Genomic DNA, 24,671 nt, shown 5'->3' on the forward strand with positions numbered 1-24,671 from the left:
CTGCCTCAAAGGTCACACCGAGACCATTTCTACCACAAGGATGCAGGCACACACTGGCAGCCGCCAAAGGGATGGACAGCTAACCCCGTGGCAGGGTCCAGCCCAGCGCTCCGGAGTTTACCAAGAATCTTGGCCGGTTTACCCTTTAAGCAGCTCTGAGACCAGAGTCCCTCCGAGGGGGGCTCTTTTCAGCGAGCATCTCTGTGGGGCCTTTCCAACCCCTCCTTGGCTCCTCACACCCAGAACCTTCAGTGGCGGAAGGACTTATATACTTGAAAGATTAATAAATCTGAAACCTTTGCAGTGTGAAACTTCCGAATATCGGAAGCCCGAATTTCAGGGCTAATGTGAATGAAAACTTCTTTGCTACTTCATTCATTCATTCATTCATTCACTAAGCTCCCCTCCCTCCATCCTGGAATGCTGTGATTCCCAGATCTAATCCCGGGGACTGTTCTGCCTAAGTGGTCCATTTTCTAGATGGAGAAGGTAAGACTGGAGGCTGGGCTTATTCCCAAGATCCTCACCCACGTCAGGGGCCAGGATAAGCCCAGAGGGTCTACAGAGCCCCTCCGCCCCCCCCCTCCAGCTACTTCCTCCGTGGCCCCAGGCACTTCCTCCTGACTCTCAGCCTCTCTGGTTATTAATAGCGTCAGAGCACAGATGCTGGTTAAGGGACAGACCCGCGAGCACGCCGGGTAACCGACCAGATAAGCCCCAAAGTCCCCATCAACGCCGTCACTATCACCTTGCTGGGTTCTTCTTACAAGCGGCCAGAGCAGCCCCTGCTGGTGTCAGGAGAAGCCCCGGTGGGGTATGTATTCTGTTTCCCCTAGGAGGTCTCCTGTGGGGCCCCGGCTGAAGTGGAAGAGAGGAGGGCTGCCTGGTCTTGTGGCCTGGGGGTGTGCAGTGCTTGAGAACACTCCCGGACCTGCCACCCAGCTTGAGGCACGGACCCGAAGCTCTGTGAGTTCAGCCCAAGCCCCGCCCCAAGGGTTGGGGAGGCTGCAGGGGGTGTCAGACCATCAGAGACTAAGGAGCTGGACGGGCCCGGGAGGCCACTCTGCAATCTCCTACCTTGTCTTGCAGAGAGGGGAGATTGAGAGAGGACGGTGACTCCCAGGCAGCCACACTGAAGGGGGCAGCAGTGCTGAGAGTAGAGCCCGGGTCCCCGTCTCCCAGACGGTTAGAATTCCCCCCATGGCACCAAGAAAGTGGGGACAGCAGGGTTTAGAAAGAGCTGGGAAGAGACACAGAACACTGGCCAATTGCCTCCTCTCCTCGGCAACATTAACTGGAGCGAGGAAATAGGGCTTCCCACGATGGGGCCCCTCTTTTGCTTTTAACTGCTTCTGGGGGCCATATGGGGGAGCAGAAAAGGGGGACACACATAGCCCGGCACCCTGGGGCCAGGCGCACAGAACCCCTCCTACAGCTCGGATTAATTCTGGATTTTACCACCTGCTATGGAGCAAATAGAGAGAGGCAAGGAAGCAAAACAAAACCCATGGGTGTGAGCCTTGTGAATGTGCTCCCATGTCCCCGCAGTGACGCGTGGGGGCAACTGGGCTGATAGAAGGCAAGGCCGGCTCATCAGCTTCTGCTCTGAGCTCCTCTGGGTCTCCAGGATCCCAGGGCTGTCCTCCCGGGGGGGCCCCCCGGGGCCCACTCTGGGGGCATGGAGGCGTTAATCACAGGCACCGCACGGCTTACAGTCCCTTGAGGAGCTGAGTCTGTGAGCACGAAGCCCAGCTCAGCAGCGGCAGCTGGGGCTCAGGGGGGCACACCTGGGAGGCGCGTGCCTGGGAGGTCCCTCCGGAACGCCCCCCTTCCTTCAGCCTGCAGGCCTGCTCCCCGCTCCCCGCCCTCCACTAACCCTAGTTGGAAGGGTGAACTTGGCCGCTCTCAGGGGCGGGGGGTCACTTACGCCAGCTGGGAGTTCCTGTACTTCTGCATGACCCCTTGGAACAGGCCCTTGGGGGCCGAGGCGGGCGGGTTCTCGGGAGGCACAGTCGACCTGGAGGGCGCAGGGCAGGAATGAAAGAGGGAAAAATATTCTGCATATGAGAAGCGGGTCATGGCTGGAGGCAGGAGCCGGGATGGAGGGCTAGCGAGGGGAGAGACTGACGGACAGACACAGAGCTCTGAACCAAAGCAGATGGCCGGTCCTCTTTCGTGTGCTGGACACAGCTGCTGTGTCTCTGGATTATTTTTGGCCCTTGGAGGAAGCCCTGGGAGATTTAAATGACCATATAAGACAACAATGAGGTTAACCTCATCCCCACCCCCAGGCCCCCTCCCCAGCCAACCACGCAGGAGGCAGATAGGAAGCAAGGTGACATTCTTCACCCGGGAGGATGTGAGAAGGGGTCAGCAGCAGGTCCCTGGATGAAAGGGGCTCCATCTCGCGCCGGCCAGGCTCGGTCCCAGTGGGGATAGGCAAAGAGGTCCCTGGAGGGGCGGGGGACGGGGGAGCAGAGCTGGGAAGCCAGACCAGGTACTCGTACCTCCATGTGGCTGGGTCCTTGTTAGAAGGTCCTGCCGTCCTGGAGGCAGGAGCTAACAGTAGGGAAGTTAGTGCAAAAGGCTTCACGGCCAGGGCATGGAGTCAGACTGACACGGGTTCAGATCTAGGCTCTGGCACATCCTGGCCAGGGACATTAGACAGGTTGGACTTTTCTGGGCTTTGTTGCCTGCAGAGCCCAGTGTGGGAAGACGGAGGAGGCTGGAGCCGGTGAGCCCAGCTGGCGTCCGGACTCAGGGGTGCTTGGCACGCATCATCCATCCTGGTGGCCACTCCACGCATGTGACTGACGGGGGTGACCGTGAGGACGGGGCACGCGGCCCATGCCGACCGCACCTGTGACAGCTTGGGCCCTGGGGCCACAGACCCCACAGCAGGCCTGGCCTGGTGTCCTGCGCCCCACAGGGGTACCCCATGGGATCGAGGGGGACACTGCTGCTAGTGGTGTTTGGAGGTGCTGGAACCTTGACCTTGACAAGGACCCACGTTCTTTCAAGATGGAGCAGAACCTACAGATTTTGTGGACACCCTCGGCAAGGCCAGGACGCAGGGGAAGGAGTGAGTGAGCAGAGAAGGAAGGAAAACCTGCGCCTATGCTTCAGCCACCTGGGGGCGGGGGGCCCACCAGGCTGGCCGCCTTCACCGTCCTCATGGTGTCCTTTCCCCTCTCTGTCCCCCTCTCCGTCTCCCGCCAGCAGCCATTCCTCCTGAGCACCACTAGCTTGAGTACGGTGCCCGCAAGTGCTCACTCGTTTGTCCTCTAGAGTGGGTGCATGTCCCTGACCTTCAGAGATGGGGAAACTGAGGCCCCGAGAGGTGGCTCATGGCTGCAGCGGGGAAGTGAGGCGAGCGGAGGCAGATTCTCATCTGCGTGCAGAGCTCCCCAGAGGTGGGGTCTTCTCCCCTCTTCAATCTCCCCCACCCCCCCTGCTCGAAGGCCTCCATTCTGACAGGCCTGCGACTTTGCACAAGGCCCTGTACAGCCCTGTGCCTTGGTTTCCCCATTTGCCAGGTGCGCGGGCAGGACCAGAGTGGGGTTTTCCTTGCCGCTGTGGCTTACGTGGGAACTGCCTGTCAGACAGATCTAGGAGACCACATCCTGGGACAGGGGTGCAAAGGCGGGCCCCCCCGCCGAGGCCCCCTCTCCACCCCACCCCCCAGGGAAATGAGTGCACGCTGCGGTTGGTGGCAGGCAGCCCCGGGGCCAGGCCCACCTCGCAGTCCCGCAGCCTGTGGTCTGGACGGAGCCCTGGGTCTCAGTCCGCACAGGATCCCAGGTCCCGGCCGCCCGCACTGGGGCCCGTGTGTGTGGCCTCCCGTCACCTACTGTTGTTAGGATGTGTCCAGCAAGGTGAAAAGTGCTGATAAAAAAAAACCCACCACACACCCTAAAGCCAGGGCCATCTCTGATGGTAAAATGACAGCAGCAAGATGCGGCCAGTGAGCTGGGGGGGGTGACAGTGATGGCGTCGGGGGTGTCCCTCTGGACTATGCAGGCCAGAGCCTCGCTTCCAGCCTCCCCACCAGCTGATGCAGGCCGGGGCTGTGTTGTTCCCGTTTCATGGACGAGGAAGCAGACAGACTGAGTTCCCTGTAGCAAGAGTTCCCCAGTCCTCGGTCCATCCCAAGCTTCGTGCCAGCGCCCGAGATGCCAGTCAGCAGGACACTTTTGTGCACCCCCACAATGTCTGGAGGCCAGTGGGGTGGGAAACAAGGTCCTAGACAGCCACAGGCCACGGGGGAGGGGGGAAAGAGAGCAGGAGCTCCCCTGGGAGCCCCGTAGAGGGTCATTAACTTGGCTTTAGGGACAGGCATGCTGGAGGGGGAGTGAGGCCCAGTCCCGTCCAGGCTGCTGGCTCCCCTTCCTCTCGGCCCTGAGCAGGGGAATTCCCAGCAGAGAAAACCACAGGGGCTGAGTCATCAGAGGTGAGAGGAACCTGGCAGGATGTGGGTGCAGGTCATGCCCTAGAAGAGGTCCAGGTAGGGCGCCGGGACTTCATGTGGGCCGGCAGGTCGGGCGACGGGAAGGGGGAGGGGCTCAGGAGGGCATCACTGTCACCCAGCTCCCCACAGCCCTGTCCTGGAGTCCAGCTGGCCCATAACTTCAGACACAAGTCAGGCTCGGTGCGGCTACAGAGAAAGGCTATGAGGACAGCTTCTGCCCCCTAACTTCTCAGTGAGCCGCCAGCCCGAGGAAGGGCATGGAATTGGGCTGGACCTGGCTGAACAGAGACAAGCAGGCCTCTTCAAGGGGGAGACAGCTAGGGAGTACAAGAGTCTGCCCTAAGCCCACTACCTTCTATTTGTCCTCTCCTCCGGTCCTCACACTAAGCCTTCATCAATACAGGAGTCAGGTACAGTGCCTGACACACACCAGGTGCTTGATACATTTAAATAAATGACACAAAACAAAAGTCTTCAAAGGGGTAATATCCCAAATGGTAATCTTGGTTTTGTGTGGCACCGTGGCAGGACCTCAAGTTCCCAGAGAAGCAGCCCCCAGCCCTCCAGGGTAAGGAGAATAAGAGCTCACGTGGTCAAGCCACCTCTACCCCCCTTCCCTTGGGTTTCTGGAATCAGCCTCCCACCGGCTGGCCAATCCATTCTTTCTGGGCCAACCAGAGAGGAGTCCCCTGTAGAAGAAACCATGAATTCTAAAGGGCGGCAACTTTTTGCTTCCCGCCCATACCTGGGACTTGTTGAGTGCTGGCCTCATGCCGTGCCTTGTGATAGAGACACGTGGCACGGAGCATCTCCTTTCATCCTCTGGTCCATTTTGTGAAGGAGGCATAATTGGCTCTCTTTTGCAGAAGAGGAAACTGAGGCTCAGCTGTCTGCTTCCTCTAGCCTGCAAAGCCCACCTGCTTGACTGAGTGAACGACCCACTCTGTGTCCCTCTGAAACTGAGGCAAACCTCTTTGCTGCACCCTTCCTGATGGGTCGTTATGTACATTTGGGACCCTTGTTAGATGGCAAACCTGGGGAGGGAAGGGGTGAGGCCTGATTCACATCCAGGTGCCAGGAAGGCAACTTGTTCACTGTAAGAACATGGTAGGTGTGGGCGGCTCAATCTGAATTATTTGTAGCTGTGCATACATCAGCCCAAACACGTTCCTACTTCATGCTTTCCTCCTTTGTATTCTTAGAAATGTAACCTTAAAAAAATTCAGAAGTTTAAAGACTGGGAAGACCCAGCTTCCTAGGCCCACTCTAGCTGGTCCATCATTGTAACCTTGGGCTCCCTATTTCCTGACTGCCTGAAACCCTACTTCTCTATGGGATGGGAAGTTGGGTCTGCCTTTCAGAGAGCGCTCAGTGGGCTAAGGCTTGGCCAGTGGTCCCTATGCATGTTTCTGACTTCATCCTTACACAGCGATGGGAGAGAAGCAAGTTGGAAAAAAATGGCATCAGAAGGGCACCTGGGTGGCTCAGTGGGTTGAGTGTTTGCCTTCGGCTCTGGTTATGATCCCTGGGTTCTGGAATCGAGTCCTGCGCCAGGCTCCCTGCTCTGCAGGGAGTCTGCTTCTCCCTATCCCTCTGCTGCTCTCACCTCCAACTCATGTTCTCTCTCTCTCTCCCTGGGATAAATAAATAAAATCTTTTAAAAAAATGGTTTTAGAAGGGCACCTTATATTTCCTCCGAGATGCTGATCTTGCTTTTGTGTTTAGGATCCCCATGGCTCAGTTGACCTTTATGTCTACAGCCGCCATTTTGGTCACAAGATGATATCAATAAAGTCTATTTACAAAGCATTTTATTGGTTTTGGGCGCCTGGGTGGCTCAGTGGGTTGAGCCGCTGCCTTCGGCTCAGGTCATGATCTCAGGGTCCTGGGATCGAGTCCCGCATCGGGCTCTCTGCTCAGCAGGGAGCCTGCTTCCTCCTCTCTCTCTGCCTGCCTCTCTGCCTACTTGTGATCTCTCTCTGTCAAAGAAATTTAAAAAAAAAAATCTTATAAAAACAAAGCATTTTATTGATTTCAAAATGCATTTATTTGCCTAAAAACATTTCTGGGGCACCTACAGTGTCCTGGGGGCTCTTTGCCAAGCACCGGGGATATAAAAGTGAGCAATATCTGTTCCCTGTCCCCAAAGAGGTCATATAGTATAGTTGGGGACACTCTCAGGAGGCGAGATAATGCCTTCCTAGAGTGACACAGAAGCTTGTCCAGGAAACAGAGGCAGTCATGACATGAGCACTCCAGGTGGTCAGGGAGGAGCTGGGGGAGGTCGATTCAAGCTGTGGGGAGTGAGAAAGGTGCCAATATTTCACTTGCTTTGCATAAAAACACTGCAAGTTGGGGGACACTAGGTTTTGTTGTCACCATTTTAAGGAGAAGCCCGTTGGGGCTCAGAAAGGTTAAGTAAGTTGCCTGAGGCCACACAGCCAGTAAGTGACAGAGGAAGAATTCGAACCTCCAAGCCTACTTCTCTTTCCACTCTGCTCTGCTGCCTCTTCACTCACATTCTCTTATGCACTCATTATTCGCTCACAGAGAGCGAGTGTGGTGTTTGCCTCGGGCCACGCGCTGTGCGCTAGACAGGAGGCTTCTCAGGAAGGAAGATGGGTGAGGCCCCCGCCCTCAAGGCCAAAACAAATACATAGAAACTGTAAGTCGGGGTGATGAAGGAAACCGGCCGCCAAGAGAGCGAGTGAGGGGGCGACCTCTTTGACCTGGGAGGTGGGCTTTGCTGAGGAGGCGACATGAAATCTGAGACAGCCCCCGGGACGCCTGTGATGTCCTGTTCCCAAAGATGCTCTGGGTCTTCGGATGGAAACTGTGATATTTGGGGATAAAAGGGACCCAGGACTCCGTTGGGTCCTGTACTTTCTGAAATCACGTCTGGGAATGTGCGCACGAGCTGGGTGTCTCTTGTCGCTGGGGACCCTGCATCTCTGTAGGTGCGAGATGGCTGTAATGAGACCCAAAGCCCACCTCAAAGTGGAGGGGGGACAGGAACAGAAAGAGGCCTTTGCAGTTTAGGCAGAGCTGGTTAGTGTCTGAACTTCCGTTTCTGGCTCTGCGGTGCACGTGTGCGTAAACCTGTCACAGAAATGACGCCTTTGCATGGCTTCCGGAAGGATGAACTGAGTGGCCGTATGCTGGGCACATGGGAAGCCCTCGGTGTGCATCTTGGGATGGAGGGCTCAGCTCCCCCAGCAGGACCCATCTTCTCCCAGAGATGGAAGGGCAGAACTGAATCTAGAGGTTTCAGCTCACATCCAGAGTGAGAAGATGCTCGTTGAACCTTGTCCCCTAAGTTACTTGTGCCTGGAATTTAGGTGAGGGGTGCATGACCCTGGGTAAGTCACTTCCCTTCTCGTGAGAGCCTTTTTCTTGGGAGGTTGGTAAGAGTTTGTGTCCCATGGTGGGTCTCTATTTCCTCATGCACCACAGGAAGGAAGAGGTCAGGACCTGGGCCTCATGAGCCCACTCGGTGCTAATGTTTGTAAGTGTCCCCAGGACGCCCCGGGAGGCTCCCACACTGGAGAGAAGGCTGCAGATGCACCGGGGCAGGTTGGGGGGTGCTCTTGTCTCTATCTGATCCCCTCCTGAGAAAGAGGAACTTGTGGTCTGACTTGGGCTGAACCAGCTAGAAGAGGAACCAGGGCCTCCCCGAACACCGGCCATGGAGAGTCCTTGGCTCTGGGTCCTCGCTTCTGTTTCTCAGGCTAGGTTTCAGAATGGGACCCTCTCAGGGCAAACTCAGTAAACTGGAGCCTTCCTACTTCCTCCAGCTGCCCAAGGAGGCTACCTATCTGCCTTCCCCTTTAAAGAAGCGGCTTCTCAGTGTGGCCTGGGGCATCCCAGGCCTTTGCCCCATCTGTCTGGCAGAGGAGGTCCAGCCTCAGCAAGGGCCAGGGTCACGTGGGGAAGACCTGGTGGGTATCCTCAGGGGACAGAACATTGGAAATGGTCTCTGTCTGTTGCCAAGAGGGCTTAAGGGACTTGCTCAAGGCCACCTAGCAAGTCAGTTGGTGGCTGGAGACAATGAGATTTGAGGCCCATGTCCTAAGACCACACAACGCTGTCATCCAGCAATCCCCCTCCCTCAGCCTCCCACCCCCAAATACATACCTGACTTGGACTCAGTGATGAACAAAAGCGTTTTTAATTTTATATATTTCCTTTCTAAAAGCATTTTAAGATCCAATGCTTAATTACATCTCTGGGATGCCTCCTCCTACGAAGATGGTATGCTGTCTAGAACGGTAGCCACTGCCCATGTGGGGCTAGTGAGCCGTTGAGACACGTCTAGGCTGAATGAAGGTGTTCTGTGAGTGCAAAATACACTGGATTCCAAGGACTAGATATGGATGACATGTGGAGATGATATGATTTGAGACCTAAATTAGTTTCATCTGTTCATCTTTACTTTTTAGTGTGGCTATTAGGATATTCAAAATTGCATATGTTACTGCAGGTGTGGCCCATGTCCTATTTCTACGGACACAACACAGGGCTGCCCTGTGGTGTGGTCCTGCCACTGGGATGTTGACGTCATGCTGGGGAGGGGGAGCCAGAACGAGGAGGTAGGGTGGCTTTGCTGGGCAGATGTCACCTGCTTCTCAGACATGTTTTTTCCCAGGGAGGTTGCATAGATGGGTTTGGGAGCTCTGCTTGGACTCAGAACACCAACTCCACGGCATTCAAAGATAAAGCCAGTGGTACCAAGCCAAGCCATGTGCTTTGCAACCAGATCACTCTAGTCTCTGCAACACCATCTATCAGCTGTGCACCTGGGAACTAGTTACTGCCCCTGAGCTTCAGTTTCCTCATCCGTAAAATGGGAATATAGCATAAAACCTCCTGGAAGGTCCCCAAGAGGGTTAAACAAGGTGAAGTGAGTAGACTACCTACCACAGTGCTTGGCACCACCAAATTCAGAAGGGTTTAGATAACAAATGTGAAGTCATTAAGGTGTAAAAATGCACCTTATAGACCAGGAGACTTTGGTCTTGGATTAACAGTGTTTGGGATGAGCCCCTTACCGTTGCCCTAGTTGCCCTCACCTCACTCACCTGGTCCATGGGTAGAAATGGGCAGGTTGGCGGTTGATGCGCGTGGACGCGGTGGCCTCAGCAGTGGTTGGGCCCCGAGTCTTGTCAGCCAGGCTCTGCTCAATAGCCATCTGGACCAGCTCATCCTCACTCAGGCTGCTATACAGACTATACTCCTCATGCCCGATGGCGCGCTGTCTGCCCCGAGCGCTGATCTCCGTGGCCATCCTCTCCCACCTCTCACCTTGGCCACCAGAAGAGAGGTACTCCGTGGGGAGGAGGAAGCAGCAAACCAGAAAGCCCTGTGAGGAGACCAAAACCATCCTGGTCACTAACAATTTTGCAAGAGAGTAATATTCACCAACAGCGAAGGCTGTACTTTCCTGTGGCAAGCTCACAATCATTTTCTATCCATTCATGTCCTTTGAACCACCCAGACACCCATTCATCTGTACATCTATCCATCCTCTTGTCTTCTCACCCGTCCACCCACCTCTCTCACCATCCATCCATCCATTCGCTCACCTGTCCCATTTACTCATTCTCCCATGTGTCCTTCTGTCTCCCATCTACTCATTTACCCACCCACACCTGTCCATTTACCCAATGACCTGATCATCGGTTCATCCAACCATTATCCATCCCATGATCTATCTGCCCACTCACCTGTCCATTTAGCCATCCACCATCCCATCCATCCATCCATCCATCCATCCATCCATCCATCCGTCCATCCAACCATCCATCCATCCGTCCATCCAACCATCCAACCATCCACTCATACCTCTATCTACCCAACAAACTCTCCACTCACCCACCATTCATTTTTCCATTTCAGGCAGCTTGTCCACATGTGCATGCATGCTTCATTAACTGAGAGAGTACTCAGTGAGCACCTACTTTGTATCAGGCACTCCTCTAAGCAACTGGTGATACAGCAATGATGCCAACGGACAAAAATGCCTGCCTTCAGGGAGCTCACACAACAGGGCTTGCATCCCTTCCTTCCAGTTATCTGACAACATCCCGTGCCGGTATTTCTCATCTCTGTGCCGTGCTTGGGCTGAGAACGTTGGAGACAGATCAGACATGGGCCTGCTGCTTCAGCATGTATGATCTAGTTAAAATCAATCATGACAGTAATTTGCCATGTGAATTCCAAGGACTCCCTTCCTTACAAAAAATTGCCTCAGGGAGAAGTGAACTTTGGTTGAATCAGCTGATTTTAGGAAATGAAGTAAACTCACTAAGCCTGCTTTTTGTTTTGACTGGCTGACATGCAATGTGACTGGAGGTCAATGGTTCTCAGCCTTAGCAGAACACGAGAACCACATGAGGCCATTTAAAAAATATCCAAAATACCAGTGTTATAATTTGGTTTGTTTGGCAAATACTCACTCCCCTCTCCTTGGCGGCAGGGCGTCCCCCCTCCCTTCTCTACTGAGAGTGGGCTTGGCCATGTGACTTCATCCGGCCAATGAATGTTGGGGGCACGATAAAGCAGCCCCTTGACAGGTGCTTAGGCCTGGGGCTTGCTCCCTTCTGCATCGACAGGAGAAGAGCTCCCCCTGGAGCCACTGCCCGTTCGCTGGGCCCCAGAGTGACCCGAACAACTTGGGGCTGCCTGAGCCTGACCTGCACGAGGGGCCCCTACCCAGCAGACCCAGCATCCCATGGCCTACGTCAGCCCCTCTGCAGCAGCCAGCAGACCCAGATCACGAGAATCCGTGCTTATTTGGAGTGCTTTTCTACCCAGCATTCTTGTGGCCCTATGAACTGACCCCCCAAAAGACTAGGCCAGGCACATCCCAAAGAAGATATCCAAGTGGCCAAAAACCAAATGTAAGGATGCTTGATTTTCTGAGCATTTGGGAGGACACTCAAATTAAGATCCTAATGCAGTACTACCGTCCACCCAACAGTGTGGCTCAAGCAGGGGGCACTGGGGGTTAAGCTTCCGACTCCCAATTTTGGCTCAGGTCATGATTACGGGATCATGAAATCAAGGCCCACATTGAGCTCCTGGCTGGCGTGGTGCTTGCCTGAGATTCTCTCTCACTCTCTTCCCCCTCCCTTGCACACTGTCTCTTTCTCTAAAAAAAGAAGAAAAAAAAAAAAAAAGAATGGCCCAAGTGGAAAAGATGACCACCGCCAAGTGTTGGGGAGGATGTGGGGCATCGGGAACACTCACCACCACTGGAAGGAGTGTTGAATGGTCAAACCCCTTTGGAAAATCAATGGTGTTTGCTAAACCTGAGCCAATGCATCCTGTGACCCCAAAATTCCACTCGTAGCTCCATGGCCGAGAGAACTGGGTCCATGTATTCACCATAAGACAAGTTCAAAAATACTCATCGCAGCACAACTCATAACAAAACGGAGTGCAACTACCCAAATGTCTGTCAGCATTTGAACGGACTGGTGCTGTGGGATATCTCCGTGATAGACAGCGTGCACCTGTGAGACAGACAGACCACCACTGCTCGCAAGAGGGTGAAGCTCACACAGCCACAGCGAGCAAAAATGAACATAGATCCATGATTCAACTGCTGTAAAGTTCCAGGCAGACTAAGCTATGGGGATGGGAGTCAGACCGTTGCTGGTTACTAACTGGGGAGGAGACATGAGAGAGGCTTCTGGGGAACCAGTCACACTCTATTTCTTGACCTAAACGGTTTCGGGATCGGTCGGCTCCCTTCGTAAGGAACCTGCTCAAGTGTGATCTGTACGCTCCTCTGTAACCACATTATTCTGCAATGACACTTCTACTTAAAGGATAGGGGCGCCCGGCTGGCTCAGTCGGTAGAGCGAGGGACTCTTGATCTCGGGGTTGTGAGTTAAGGCCCCACGTTGGGTGCGGAGTCTACATAAAAAGAAGAAGAGGAACTTTAAAAAGAAAAATATTAATTAAAAAGTATGTATTTGTATATACTTTTACAAGTATATAAAAAGGTTCTAAAGGGTGTTGGTGCTTGGGCCCCGTCTCAGACCAATTAAGTCAGAATCTCTGGGAGTGGGACCCAGCTATCCCAGCTCTTTGAAAACCTCCGCAGGTGCCGGGCGGGGGGAGCCACCGCTTTGGGGAAGGATCAATCATAAAGCAGGAGTAGAGGGTGGGGGATGCCCCTTGTGTGGGGGAGGGACCAGGAGCGGGAACTGCCACCTGGCTAAGTGCTTGATAGAGACTCTTCCAATTCTGATAACAGCCTTGGGACCAGCAACTCTTGTGCTATGAGACACCAGCAAAGTTATTATTAAGCAGATCAGGGCTTTGGGGCTTTCCGAACACAACTAGAGGAGGCTGCCGGTGTGAAGACAGCAGAGTAGTGGCCCGAGGGCATCTGGGATGGAAGATTCTGTGCCACAGTCTGGCAGGTTATCTGTCGCGGCCCTCTGTCTGCTCCTCTGCACCCATTCCTCCTGGCTCAGGCCTGGACTTCCTCCTGCCTGCCTCAGTGGTGGCTTCGTGGTGGTGTCCTAGACCCGCCCACCCACCATCCTCTCTGAGCCCCCCCTGCAGACCTCCCCAAGTCCCCTCTCTGCCTGCGCCTGGGACCCGGGCCTCCTGGCCCTTCGAATCTAGTCCTAGCTGTCCCTTCCCCCTCGACCTCCGCACACCTGCTCTGCCAGGTAAGATGAAGACACACCTTTCCCCCAACCCACCTGCGCCCCCCACCCCAGTGCCCTTGCTTGTTCTGTGTCAACCTGTCTCCGGCCCTTCTGCACTCTCAGAATCCCTTCTCACTCCTCAAGACCCAGAGCAAGTGCCTCCATCTTCCAAGAAGTGTTCTGTTACCACAACTTCTCCCTCTGGGCCGTGGTCAGTAGTTCCCGTGTGGACTTGACCTTGGGCCCTCTTCCTAAGGCCGTGGGAGGAGAAGGCACCCCCTTGACTGCCCACCCAACAGCTGGTTCCCCCATCTTCTCTGCCAGCAGAACGTGGCTTTGTTCAGGCAAATGTGTGCCCTCTCCCACGGGTGAATCATGATTGCTCCAAGCCCATTGGAACCATCTCAGTGACTAGTTTAGGGGGCATGTAAGCCTCACTTTGTCCAAAGACACATAAAGAAAACTCTGCTGGGGCCTCCTGGAAACAACTGTTTTTTTCCTAATAAAAAAAAGAACAGTGAAGACAATAACTCCTTGCCCACATCCCAGCTTTGAACTTGGAGGAGTTGATGGTTGGTGCAGGGGCAGGCATCTTGTCACCATGAGGGCAACAGTGCTGGTACAATGAGTTTGACAGAGTGAATGACAGGCCTTCTTGGGTCTTTCATTATATTGTCGATCTGCTGAATGACTGGGGTCCACCCACCTTGGCCTGCTTGTTAGGTAGAGACTGAAGATCTTTCTGGTTTAAGCCAGAGTTGGTTGGGTTTTCTGTCATATGCTGTCAGAATCGTCTTAATGCTGAGTTTCAGGTCTGCTCAGAATCTTGAGAGGCCCAGATCTCACCCCAGAGCTAAGGACTCAAAGCCTCTGGGCTTCCCTGGAGTTCAAGGCTTTCCTGACAATTGTAGTGGGTCGCCAGGGCTGAGAACCCTTTTTTTAGATCAACACGTCAGGTGGCCATGCTAGTTTTCCACACTAGGCGAGTGGAAGGGGCACCGTAACCTCAAAGTCATTTTGTGCCTGACTGGGGTGTTGCTTGTTTCTGCAGGGACTTCGGCATTAGTTTTGTTTATTGTAAAAAGAGACACAGACTGGGAATCGGGAGACTTTGGTTCGCAGACCAGCTCACCGTGAGCACCTTTCTATCTCTCCCAGGCCTTTGATTTTTCCATCCGTTAAATGTCAGCATGGCCTAGAGCATGCCTTCTGACCCTCCTGCCCCACAGGGGGCCTGGGCCAGGGCCCCTTCCCTGTGCCTGAGGTCTGGTTGGACCCAGGTCAGCCTTCAGGAGGATGGGGAGTAGGCTCTGCCCCGTGAGAGGTGACCCACTCAGCTTCCCCAGGGCCCCCATTGTGGTGCCCCGATCTGAGGGCATCTGCTTCAGGCCAGGAGGCAAGGGGAACCCTAGAGAGAGACAGAGATCTTGGTTATATTCTCCATGCTGATACTAGAGTGCTGTGTGACCTTGGTCAAGTCCCTACCCTTCTCTGGGCCTCGGTTGTTTCCAAGTGCTCTCTAATTCTTTAGTCTCTATAACTCTGTGAGACATCTGATTTATCTTCGTGCCATAAAACCCTAAACTCTCTGTCCCTGAGGGTCCCCTCTAGCCACTTAATAGGTTTACCCTATGCAAAGAGCTTAGTGTCAGTTCTGGGGGATTAAGGAACCATGCAGAAGGACCGCAGATCCAGATGTCAAAAACCCATGGTCTGGTTTCAATTTGCAACTTAAAAGCTGCATGACCTTGGTTAAATCACTTCCCTTTGCTGCGTCTTAGTTCCTTTATCAGTAAAGATGGGAGTGAGACAACCCACTTCACCATGCTGTCGAAGCCGTCCGTGCGCTGGGGTGGTGGCTCATAAAGCAGTAAAGCAGCGTTTGATAGGAACCCTCCGCCCCTCACCTCCTGGCGGCCACGGCCCTGCAGGCTGGCATGGGCTGATCAGAGGCTCACGGAGAGAGCCCGCCTGGCTACCTTGCCCCTTGCCCCACCAGACCCTGGAAGAGGGGCCAGATTAACAGTCAGTTGGACCTGCCAGTCTCCTACAGCCAGTTCCAGGCGGGCGGCATCCAGAGACTTTCCTGCCTCTCAGTCATTTCATGGCAGGGCCCTGACGACAGCTCGAGAAGGTAGGAACATTGTTCCGCTGAACTGATGTTAACTCTTCTATACCTCCACTCCTTCGGAAAGGACCTGATGCCCAGCGCCATTGCTCCCCATTTTACAGATGAGGCAATTCAGGTTCAAGGAGGGGGAAGGGAAGGTTTGCACAAGGACAGATAGCTGAGGAGCTGGGATTTGGAGCCCCAGCCCTCCTTCTGGGGGTTCCAGGAGCACGATCCAAGTAACCGGCTCGCGCCTGGGCTCTGAGCAGGCAGGGCTGACATTGCCTGCTCAACCAGCCGGGCCACCTGACCTGCGCCTGTGCGCGGAGCCCGCATCAGAGTCTTGGCTGACCCAGAGGAAGGTGCACACAGGCAGGTAAGGGGCGGGGGGATGACCCTGAAGGGACCCTGACAGAGTATGTCTCCGCCTTGGAGAGGGCGAACTCCCCCGGTCTGCTGCGAACCCAGACTTCTCTTGTTTTTCCCACGGAGGTCCTCAGCCATCGGGGGTCCTTGGGGAAGTGCTGGATTTTTAGTTCCCACATGTGCAAAATGCGAGAATCAGGGCTCAGGCACGCCTGCCAGGGACACGGAGGCCCTGGGGAGAGGGGCGGGGGGGTGCCGCTGGGGCTGCTCGGTCTCCCCTGAGGGGCAGTTATAAAGCAGCCGGTGGGCTCAGACCAGGTTCGAGCCACAGCTTTGCCAGTTATTGTCTGTGTGGTCTCTTAGAATCTCATATTGTCCGTCTGTTAAATGGACGTGGTAAGATCACCTGTGTCACGTCAGAGGGAGGGGTGGTCCTGCGGGGGGCCCTGTCCTTCTTTTGGCCTCAGCTTCTCACCTCTGCACGCTGCCTAGTTTGATTTCTGAGGCCCCTGCCTGGGGCTGGGCCACCTTCTAGGTCTGAGTCCTGAAGAGAGGCCAGCAGTCCCGAGGGACGTTTTGGGAGGCTGATTGGGATTAAAAAAATAGCCCTTTCCCAGGAAAAGCAGGAGGCTGGTAGCTTTGCCCAGGCAAGTGAGGGGCCTGCAGGGGAGCATAGAGTTCAAGGGCGTCCAGTCCACGGCCAGCTTGGAACGGGGAGACCAGGGCCACCACTGGGGCCTCCAGGGTCTCCTCCCTTACCCCCTTTGCAGTGCTACAAACATTATTTCCAGTGAAACCCCCTCCTCAGGGGTATCTGTAAAATGGGACAACAGTGGCTTCATGATCATTCCTTGAGTTAGCACATCCAAAGCACTCAGAGCAGCACCCCGTCCATCTGTCGTCAGTGCTCCTCTAAGCTGGGCCTCAGTTTCTAGATCTGTGAAATGGGTATAGAAACATGGCCCTTTCAGGGCTGTGCCAAGGCTTCGCATTAGAAAGGTGGTCCTTGGGGCGCCTGAGTGGCTCAGTGGGTTAAGCCGCTGCCTTCGGCTCAGGTCATGATCTCAGGGTCCTGGGATCGAGTCCCGCATCGGGCTCTCTGCTCAGCAGGGAGCCTGCTTCCTCCTCTCTCTCTCTCTGCCTGCCTCTCTGCCTACTTGTGATCTCTCTCTGTCAAATAAATAAATAAAAATCTTTAAAAAAAAAAAAAAAAGAAAGGTGGTCCTTCTCCGCCCTCTCCCCTCCCCTCCAACCCTGTTCCTTCCCTTCCCCCTAGTCCCGGCCGGCTGGTCTGTCTGGGAAATGGCAGTGGGGCCTGGGCTCCGTGCATGGCATGGGATTTCTGGACGGTTTGGGGGCTACAATGGAAAGAGCGGCTCCTGGAACGTCTAGTCGGAAGACTGATGGTGGGGGCGTGGCCGGGAGGGCCAGGGGCAAAGAGGAGGACTGACAGACATCCTCCAGCAGGCCAGGCTCCCCTTCAGCCAGGGACCTGGGTCAGGAGTGTGAGCCTGGACAAGCTCCTCCCGGCCTCGGGCTGTTTGTAGATGGAGCCCTGCTCATCCGCCTTCCCGTCCCCTCGGCCTGTCTTCCAGATACAGTTCAAGCGTCTCCTCCACCAGGAAGCCTCCCTGATCTGATGTCTGTCTGAGGCATCCTGAGCTTCCTCCATTGCCCTAACAGCCTGCTCTGGACCTATCCTCCCACTGAGTCTAGAAACTTCTAAATTGCAGGACTGTGTCGCATTCGTATCATGACCCCAAGGACATAACCCAAGGCCAGAGACACGGTGGATGTGTATGTCATGCTGGATGCAGAATGAAAGAAAGAACACTGTACGGCCTCCTCTTGTGGTTCATTCATGGTCTCACGTGTGTTCTTGGTTTGAGACACAAGATAAATCTGTGATAAGACTATTGGTCCCATTCTACAGATGAGGAAACCGAGGCACACCAGGGAAAAGCTGACAAGGAAGAGACTAGAGGCTGCCGTGTCTGACTTGACCCTTGTCCTCACCCCGTGTAACCAACAGCAGGGGCCGGGGGTTCTGTGGGTTTGAGGAAAGGCCCGAGTCCCGCTGAAGACGGCGGGTGTGTGTTCAGAAGCACTGGGAGTGCATGAGACAGGCATATCCACCTTACACATGCGTATATGCAACTCGCGCTCCACCCCTCAGCCGACTTCAAACGTGTAGGGTCTCTCCTCGGCCCCAGGTGATCCCCACAGCAAGTGGGAACTTGCCCCCCAGGGTCCTTGACCCTATCACCCCTTGCAGGGCTCAATATCTTCTGTCAAAACTTCTCTCTGGTCTGCCGTTCCCCCCAGGCTGCAGAGGGGTCCCAGAAAAGCTATGGCAACACTTCCAGCTTGAGGGCTCTTGGCCATGAACCATTAAAATATTCTCTTCCCTTCCTGGGTCCTACTGCTTTAAAATCCCAGTCATGGGGGGGGGGGCTCAGTCAGCTGACCACCTGCCTACAGCTCAGGTTATGATCCCAGGGTCTTAGGTTCGAGTCCCACCTTGGGATCCTTGCCCAGCAAGTAGTCTGTTTCTCCCTCTGCCTCTGTCCTGCTGGTGCTCTCGCTCTCTCTCTCTCTCTCTCAAATGAATAAATAAAATTTAAAATAAATAAATAAAAATCACAATCATAAAAACAGCTGGTGCTGGAGGTCTTTTTCATGTATACCTTTCCGGTCCCTGGTGGGAGGGGGTGGCGTAGGGATCTTCCCATTGCACAGATGGGAAGACTGAGTTACAGCCGGCACAGTAGGTTGAGAACAGGCCTGCCTGCCCCTCTTTTCCCCGGATCCTCCAGCAATGAGTATTCAGGGCAGCACCCAGAGGTCACTCACTCCGGAAGTTTCTGCTCTGGAGAAGAGGTGAGCAGGCTTGGGGAGAGGGGCGTGGAATCCAGGCCACCAGGTCAAAGCCCCAGGGTGGGTTTTTACCGGTGGGCAGTGCTGATGGCCTCACAGCTACTGGGAGTTGGGGTCTTTTGTTCAGACTCTAGAGATTCTAAGAAGCTCCTCCCAGCTCTGCTAATCCCAAGCCCCCTTTTTTTTTAAATTTAATTTAATTTAATTTTTTAATTTTTTACTTGGGAAGTAAGGATTCATTAAGAACATCAAAGTCCAGGGCTTTCCCCCACCTCATGTATCTTTTTTTTTTTTTAATTTCTTTTCAGCATAACAGAATTCATTGTTTTTGCACCACACCCAGTGCTCCGTGCAATCCGTGCCCTCTCTAATACCCACCACCTGGTACCCCAACCTCCCACCCCCCGCCCCTTCAAAACCCTCAGATTGTTTTTCAGAGTCCATAGTCTCTCACGGTTCACCTCCCCTTCCAATTTCCCTCAACTCCCTTCTCTCCATCTCCTCTTGTCCTCCATGCTATGTGTTATGCTCCACAAACAAGTGAAACTGTGCTGCTGGTTTCCCTCAGGCCAGGACTTTCCCACTTCCAAGATTGGGCTGGGCTGGAAGTTACTGAGAGATACTGCTCCCAGCAGCGGACCCCAGCCAACCCGCACCCCCCAACACGGACACTGTCCCCCAGTGTATGGAGGGGAAGCTGAGGCCCTGAGGAGGGGAGCGGGGTCAGGACCAGCCACGGTCACCCAGGTGGGAGGTGGACCAGAGATTTGAACCTGCCCAAAGCTGGCTCTGCCCCACTCCACCTTACCCCGGACTCTGCCCAATGGATGGGTTGTGGGGGGACGGGGGCCCCACCTCAAGGGGAGGTGAATGTGCCTTGCTGACCTGAATCTGCGGTCCCAGGGCCCTGGCAGCAAACCTTTGCCTCAGTCTCCCAAATGGAGGGCTCTTCTCTTCCCTCCTGCCCAGCCCGCCCCTCCACACCCCTCAGCCCACCTCCCCGTCCTTCTCCTGCTGCAGCCAGGCCCATCAGCAGGACTTGGCCACATATAGGTCTGGAGGCAGATTCCAGGCCTCAATCCAGTTCCTGCCTGGAGCTCAGCCAATGCGGGCCTCTGCACCTCTGTGGGCAGCCTGGGGTAGGGGTGAGGAGGGGCGGGGCTTCTGGGGTAGCTCTGTCCCTCTGCAGCCCAAGCGCCACCTTGCCAGCCCTGTCCTGGGCTCCAGGAAAGTGGGGGCCTTCAGTTGGCCCCTGGGGAGCAGGGGCTTCTGGAAGCTCTAGCTCCAGGCCACACAGTGGGAAGGTTGGGGTGGGGTACGGGACAGGAGAGCCCTCCCAGCCCTGCTGGTCTCATGTCTCACCAGGGCCCAATCCCAGGACTGGCAGGAAACCTTTTGAATTAGGATCCCACCAAAATCTTTCTCCTTTTGTTTTTCCCTCCCACTCCCCGGCCATCATTTCATTCTTCTCTCCGCTTGCCCTGCGCTTCCTCTGTCTACCCTCTCTCCTTTGTGTCCCTTTCTTTAAAAAAATCTGGCAAATTAGGAGTCCCTTACTCTGACATCACTATCCCTCTCCAAAGCCTCTCCCCCGGCTGCAAAGCTTTTAAGGGTTTCCTTGATATTCCTGGGCACTAATTAGTCCAAAAGACAGTGCTAAGGATAAAAAAGATACAAACCAGCCCCATGACAACCATCTCCCCTGGGCAGCCTGACCCTCTGCAGCTCCGAAATGGAAGGACACTGGGCGGGTCCAGAGATATTTTTGTGCCTCCTTCGGGAAAACTCTCTTGGACCTAGCCTGTCCACAATATACGGGGACCTTATGATACCCTGACTGTGCCAGGGACGGGTCTGTTTACTGCTGTGCTGGGCCCCAGGGAGGCCATGGCGTTGAATGTGGACGCTGGAGGCCAAGAGGCCAGGATCGGCTTTCCAACTCCAACGCATCCTGGCTGTCTGACTCCAGGCAAGACCTTGAACCTCTCAGAAGCTCAGTTTTCCCATCTGGGAAATGGGACTAACGATCACCTCTAACGCAGGATGCCCTTGAGAAGAGTCAAGGAGAAAAGCCACCCGAAGCCCTAGGCCGGGGTCTGGCTGACAGTCAGCGCTCCACGAACGTCCGCGGATATGGATGGCCGTGTGGTCTGTTATAAGGTCGCTGGGGGCAGAGGATCCCGGGCGCTCACTGCCCGGTCTGTTTGTGCAAAGAATGGATGATGCAAAGGAGAACAGCGCCAGGTGGGGGCTGCTGCCAGCTCCCGGAGGAGGCCACGCTGTAAACAGGCCTGCCACCAGCTGTCGGGACCCATCCAACTGTTTTGGAAGGGACGGGAGCTTCTGCCACTGGCTGCCTCGCCGTGCTCTGCCCCGGGCCGTCGCTGCAGAGGGCGCCGACTGCGGCTGCTAGGCTGGTCCCAAGCTGCCTCTGCCTGAGCCCTGGAGCCATCTCCACCCTGGGCTCATGCCCCTTATGTGAGGAGACCCCCGCCACCCTTCCTGTGCAAGGAGGGGGAGGTGGACTGGCCTCTGCCCTGATTCATGTTTCTGTCATTTACCTGGCCTCCCTACTTGGCTCTGCTCTCCACCCCGCCCCCCCATTCCAGGCCATGTCCCCCTGCTACCGGGAAGCTCCCTGCAGTCACATCCCACCTACATCCCCTTTGCTCCAAAACAACCCAAAAATGTTACATCCTCTTGCCTGGCCTGGTGGGAGCCACCTCTCGCTCTGGCTTCCCTCCCCTCCCTACCAGTTTTGTCCCTACCTCTCCCCTTCATGACCCTTTGCGGTAGCCACTCTGCATTCCCGCTGACACCCCAGACCCCCCGTGGCGTGTCTGTCTTTGCCGGAGCTGCACCTCTGCAGAGATGGTCTCTGTCCCTGTCCCTCTGCCTGGTGGCATCCACCCAGCTTTTCGAAAGCTATCCCGTCCCTGGATATGTCCTCATGGTCACACACACATACACACACATACGCACACACGCGGGGGCACACGCACAGCAGGCATGCGCACTCAAGGTACTCTGCATTTCTCCAATCCCACGGTGCTCTGTTAAATCTGACCAAACATCTCATTCGTTACATTGTGTCATAGTTTCTGCAGATCAGACATCCCTTCATTGAGCCCCAAGCTGTTGCAGGTACAACTCCTGGCACCTGGCGGCTGTCTCCCCCCAAACTGCACAACTGCACACAGAGACTCTCCCTCAGCACCATGGACATTGATGCCCACGTGCATAAACAGAGCTATCTACCCACCTGACCTAAAAGCCTTTCTGAAGGTCATTTGTCCCCCACAGATCCTGCCAAAGGTCCAGGGCACCCACAAGAGCACCGTGGATAACCCTGTTCCATTTCCATGTTTAGAAGTGCACAGAGGAGGCATATTCTGTGCGAGTGTCCCGTGGAGAAGGCACCAGTGCATGCATACGGCTGGTTCTCTCTCCCCCACCTCCAAAGCCAGAGTCCCCAGCATGCTTTGTAACACAAGAGACAGGAGAGAGAGACGCAGACAGGAGTCTTGACGACAAGGAGTCACCAACAAGTAGCTCGGTGGTCAAGTCCTAGCCAAACAATCTTTCTCGAAGTCAGTGTAAGAAAGTTGAAAGCATGCATTACCTGTTAGGCTCTGAAACAGGGGCACACGATTCAGGGGGACTAAAGAAGCTTTTCTTGAGTGTCTTAATTCAGAACATTCTCCCTGAGTTTTCCTTCTGCCCTGGCCCCGAGCTCCTGGCTGCTCTGCCAGGCCGTTCTGAAACACTTTCCTTTGAAGCAGGGAGTTTATTTCGGGCCCACCGCATGACCAGTGATGGCCAGCCAAACTATAAGACGTTGTGCCTCTCGGATGTCCTGTTTGAAGATCGCACGGAGGAGGCTGCCCTCCCGCCTTCTGTCCCTGCACCGTGCGTCAATTACGGACCTCGAGGCAGAGAGCATCTCGGAGCACTGGCCCTCATGTGACGTCGTCATTTGTGATCCTTGACATGGAGGCCATATATGGGTATGTTTCTGGAACTCCCCAGGAGGCAGCGAGAGGAGAGAGAGGAGAGAGACAGGGAGGGAAAGAGGGTGGGGAGCTGGGGCTGGAAGATTAGGAGACAGAGCAGAGCGGGGGAACACTAGGGGACAGGAGAGGGGAGGGAAGTGCATGCAAAGAGATGATGGAGAGGAAGAAAGAAAGGACCAGGAGCAGGAGGAGAGGGGATAAGGCATCCATGAGAGGAGAAAGAAGAGGTAATTGGGGGAAGCAGGGAAGCAAGGGAGAGGGACCCTGAGATTAATCCGGGGGTGGAAAGGGGCGTGTGGAAGGCAGAAGAGTAAAAGGGAGAGAGCAGGGAAGGGGGAGGGCACAGGGAAGGTGGGGGAGGCAGGGAGGCTGGGAAGAGGGCGGGAGGAAGAAGGGGGCCCAGAGGGAAGGCGGGGAGGCAGAAGACGAACTAGGAAATGCAGTGAGAGCAGAGCAGAGCTGGAGGGAAGGTACTTGGGTTTAGGATAAGCAGCCTTAGCAGCAGAGTCTGCTGAGCATGCCCCAGGGGCAGAGCCTGCCTTGGAGGTTCAGGAATCCAGCCGAGGCTGTCTTTGGGTTGGGCTGGGCTGCAAAAGGCAGGATAACAAACAAGCAAACAAACAAACTAGCCCATGCACCAGCCTTGGCAGCAGCACACAGCAGACGGAAGACTTCCCCCAGCACACAGCCAGGGAAGAAAGCCGCTGTTTCTGGAACACTCAGCCCAAGCCCCACCCTCAACTCAGCCACACACACTGAGCCTCCAGGATGCTCCTGGCACACTGCCAAACACTTACATCCCCACTGGCTGGAGTGAGGGACGGGGCCGGAAATGTCACTTGGTCTAAATGGGAAAAAAATGTCAATTTCAAAGGCCCATTCCCCTTGGAAGATACTGGAGTTACAATCTCCCAGGACGCTTTCTTATGGAGTCAAATGCAAGAGAACCTCAGGATGCTTTTACGGGCTCTTGGAATGTTCCACCTGGAAATAAATCTCAGTGACTGCAGGGTACCCTGGGCTCTGGTTGAGGTTCTGGACGTCGAATCTGGTGCAGGGGACTAGTCCCTGCAAGGTCAGGCCCAGACTGTGTCCCAGCCACCCAGCTCCGGCACCTGCTAAATCATGTTTCACCCCAGGCGGGGCTGCCCGTCCCCCAGGCTACTGCAGTGGGTGGCCCCACAAGGTTAGCTCACGCTCAGCCCCTCCCAGACCCCTGTGACATGGTGTGGGGTGAGCGAAGGGCAGTGAGGGGCCATCCAGTTCTCTTTCTGTCTGGGGACTGTCCTCGGCGGGAGAAGTTCTAGCGGAGCCCACGGAGGGCATCCCTAGGGTCCTGCTGCTTCCATGGGCTCCCCAGGGGTAGGGCACAGGCCCCTCTGCTCTCTAACTCTTCTCAAGAGCCCCTTTTCCAGTGGCCTTCCGCCTTTCCTCTCGCTCCCAATCCAAACCTCTCGAAGTGGAGCGAGCTGGAGAAACTCGCTCTCCTAGTCCTGTTGCCTCATGCCTTCGCTTTGCTTTTGAGAACCCAGAGCCTCAATTGTGGGTAAAGAGCCACGGGGAACAGAGAGTGCTCTGGGGGTGGCCTGCAGGGGGAGGGGCTGGTCGGGCACCAGTCCTCTAACAAATAGCATCATCAGTGTGGGGGGGGGGGCTGGGGGTAACTGGGTGAAGAGCATTAAGGAGGGCACGGGATGGAACGAGCCCTGGGTGTCGCACGCAACCGACGAATCCCCGAACTCTGCCTCTGAAACTAATGATACGCTATATGTTCACGAATTGGATTTAAGTAAAATAAAATAAAAAAAAATAACTAAATGGCATCGTCCTGCTGTCCTCACACCACCTTCCTGGCAGGTGCTGTCATCGCCCCCACTTGACAGATGAGGAAACTGAGGCTCAGGGAGTTGGGGAACTGTATAAGGGATGGTTTAGATCCGAACAACTGCCTGACATAAAAAGCAGCGCTTTCGGCCACAGGTCTGCCCGCCGTCCCCTGGCCCAACCCCCCATGTAGCAGGGAATCCAAACGTTGGGGCAGAACAAGGAACCCCACGAGGTTATGAAAGTCAGTTAGTGAATGTTTGCTTTTCCCCTGGTCCTCACTCATCCCAGTCGGGAGGCGTGACCCTGCAGTCAAGCCCACGTCCAACACTTGGCTATTGACCTCT

The 24,671-nt window shown here is 55.1% G+C and overlaps 1 protein-coding gene and 1 long non-coding RNA gene across 2 annotated transcripts in view; one reads left to right on the forward strand and one right to left on the reverse strand.

Moving 5' to 3' along the window:
• ASB2 (ankyrin repeat and SOCS box containing 2) overlaps positions 1–22,431 on the reverse strand; it is a 40,152-nt gene extending 17,721 nt beyond the window's left edge. The window contains exons 1-3 of the mRNA XM_004754775.3: positions 22,110–22,431; positions 9,547–9,827; positions 1,928–2,017 (exon numbers count right to left, since the gene is read on the reverse strand). Of these exons, the coding sequence (XP_004754832.2) occupies positions 1,928–2,017; positions 9,547–9,752 (296 nt within the window). The 5' untranslated portion in view covers positions 9,753–9,827; positions 22,110–22,431. The remainder of the gene's footprint in view (positions 1–1,927; positions 2,018–9,546; positions 9,828–22,109) is intronic.
• On the forward strand, positions 661–4,998 carry LOC123389969. The gene is made up of 2 exons (XR_006604649.1): positions 661–966; positions 2,700–4,998. It is a non-coding gene; the product is annotated as an uncharacterized LOC123389969 (long non-coding RNA).
• Positions 22,432–24,671: the final 2,240 nt, after the last annotated feature.

This window comes from Mustela putorius, unplaced genomic scaffold, assembly GCF_011764305.1.
Source record: "Mustela putorius furo isolate JIRA1106 unplaced genomic scaffold, ASM1176430v1.1 tig00000129_pilon_pilon_pilon, whole genome shotgun sequence".
Classification (NCBI taxonomy): Eukaryota; Metazoa; Chordata; class Mammalia; order Carnivora; family Mustelidae; genus Mustela; species Mustela putorius.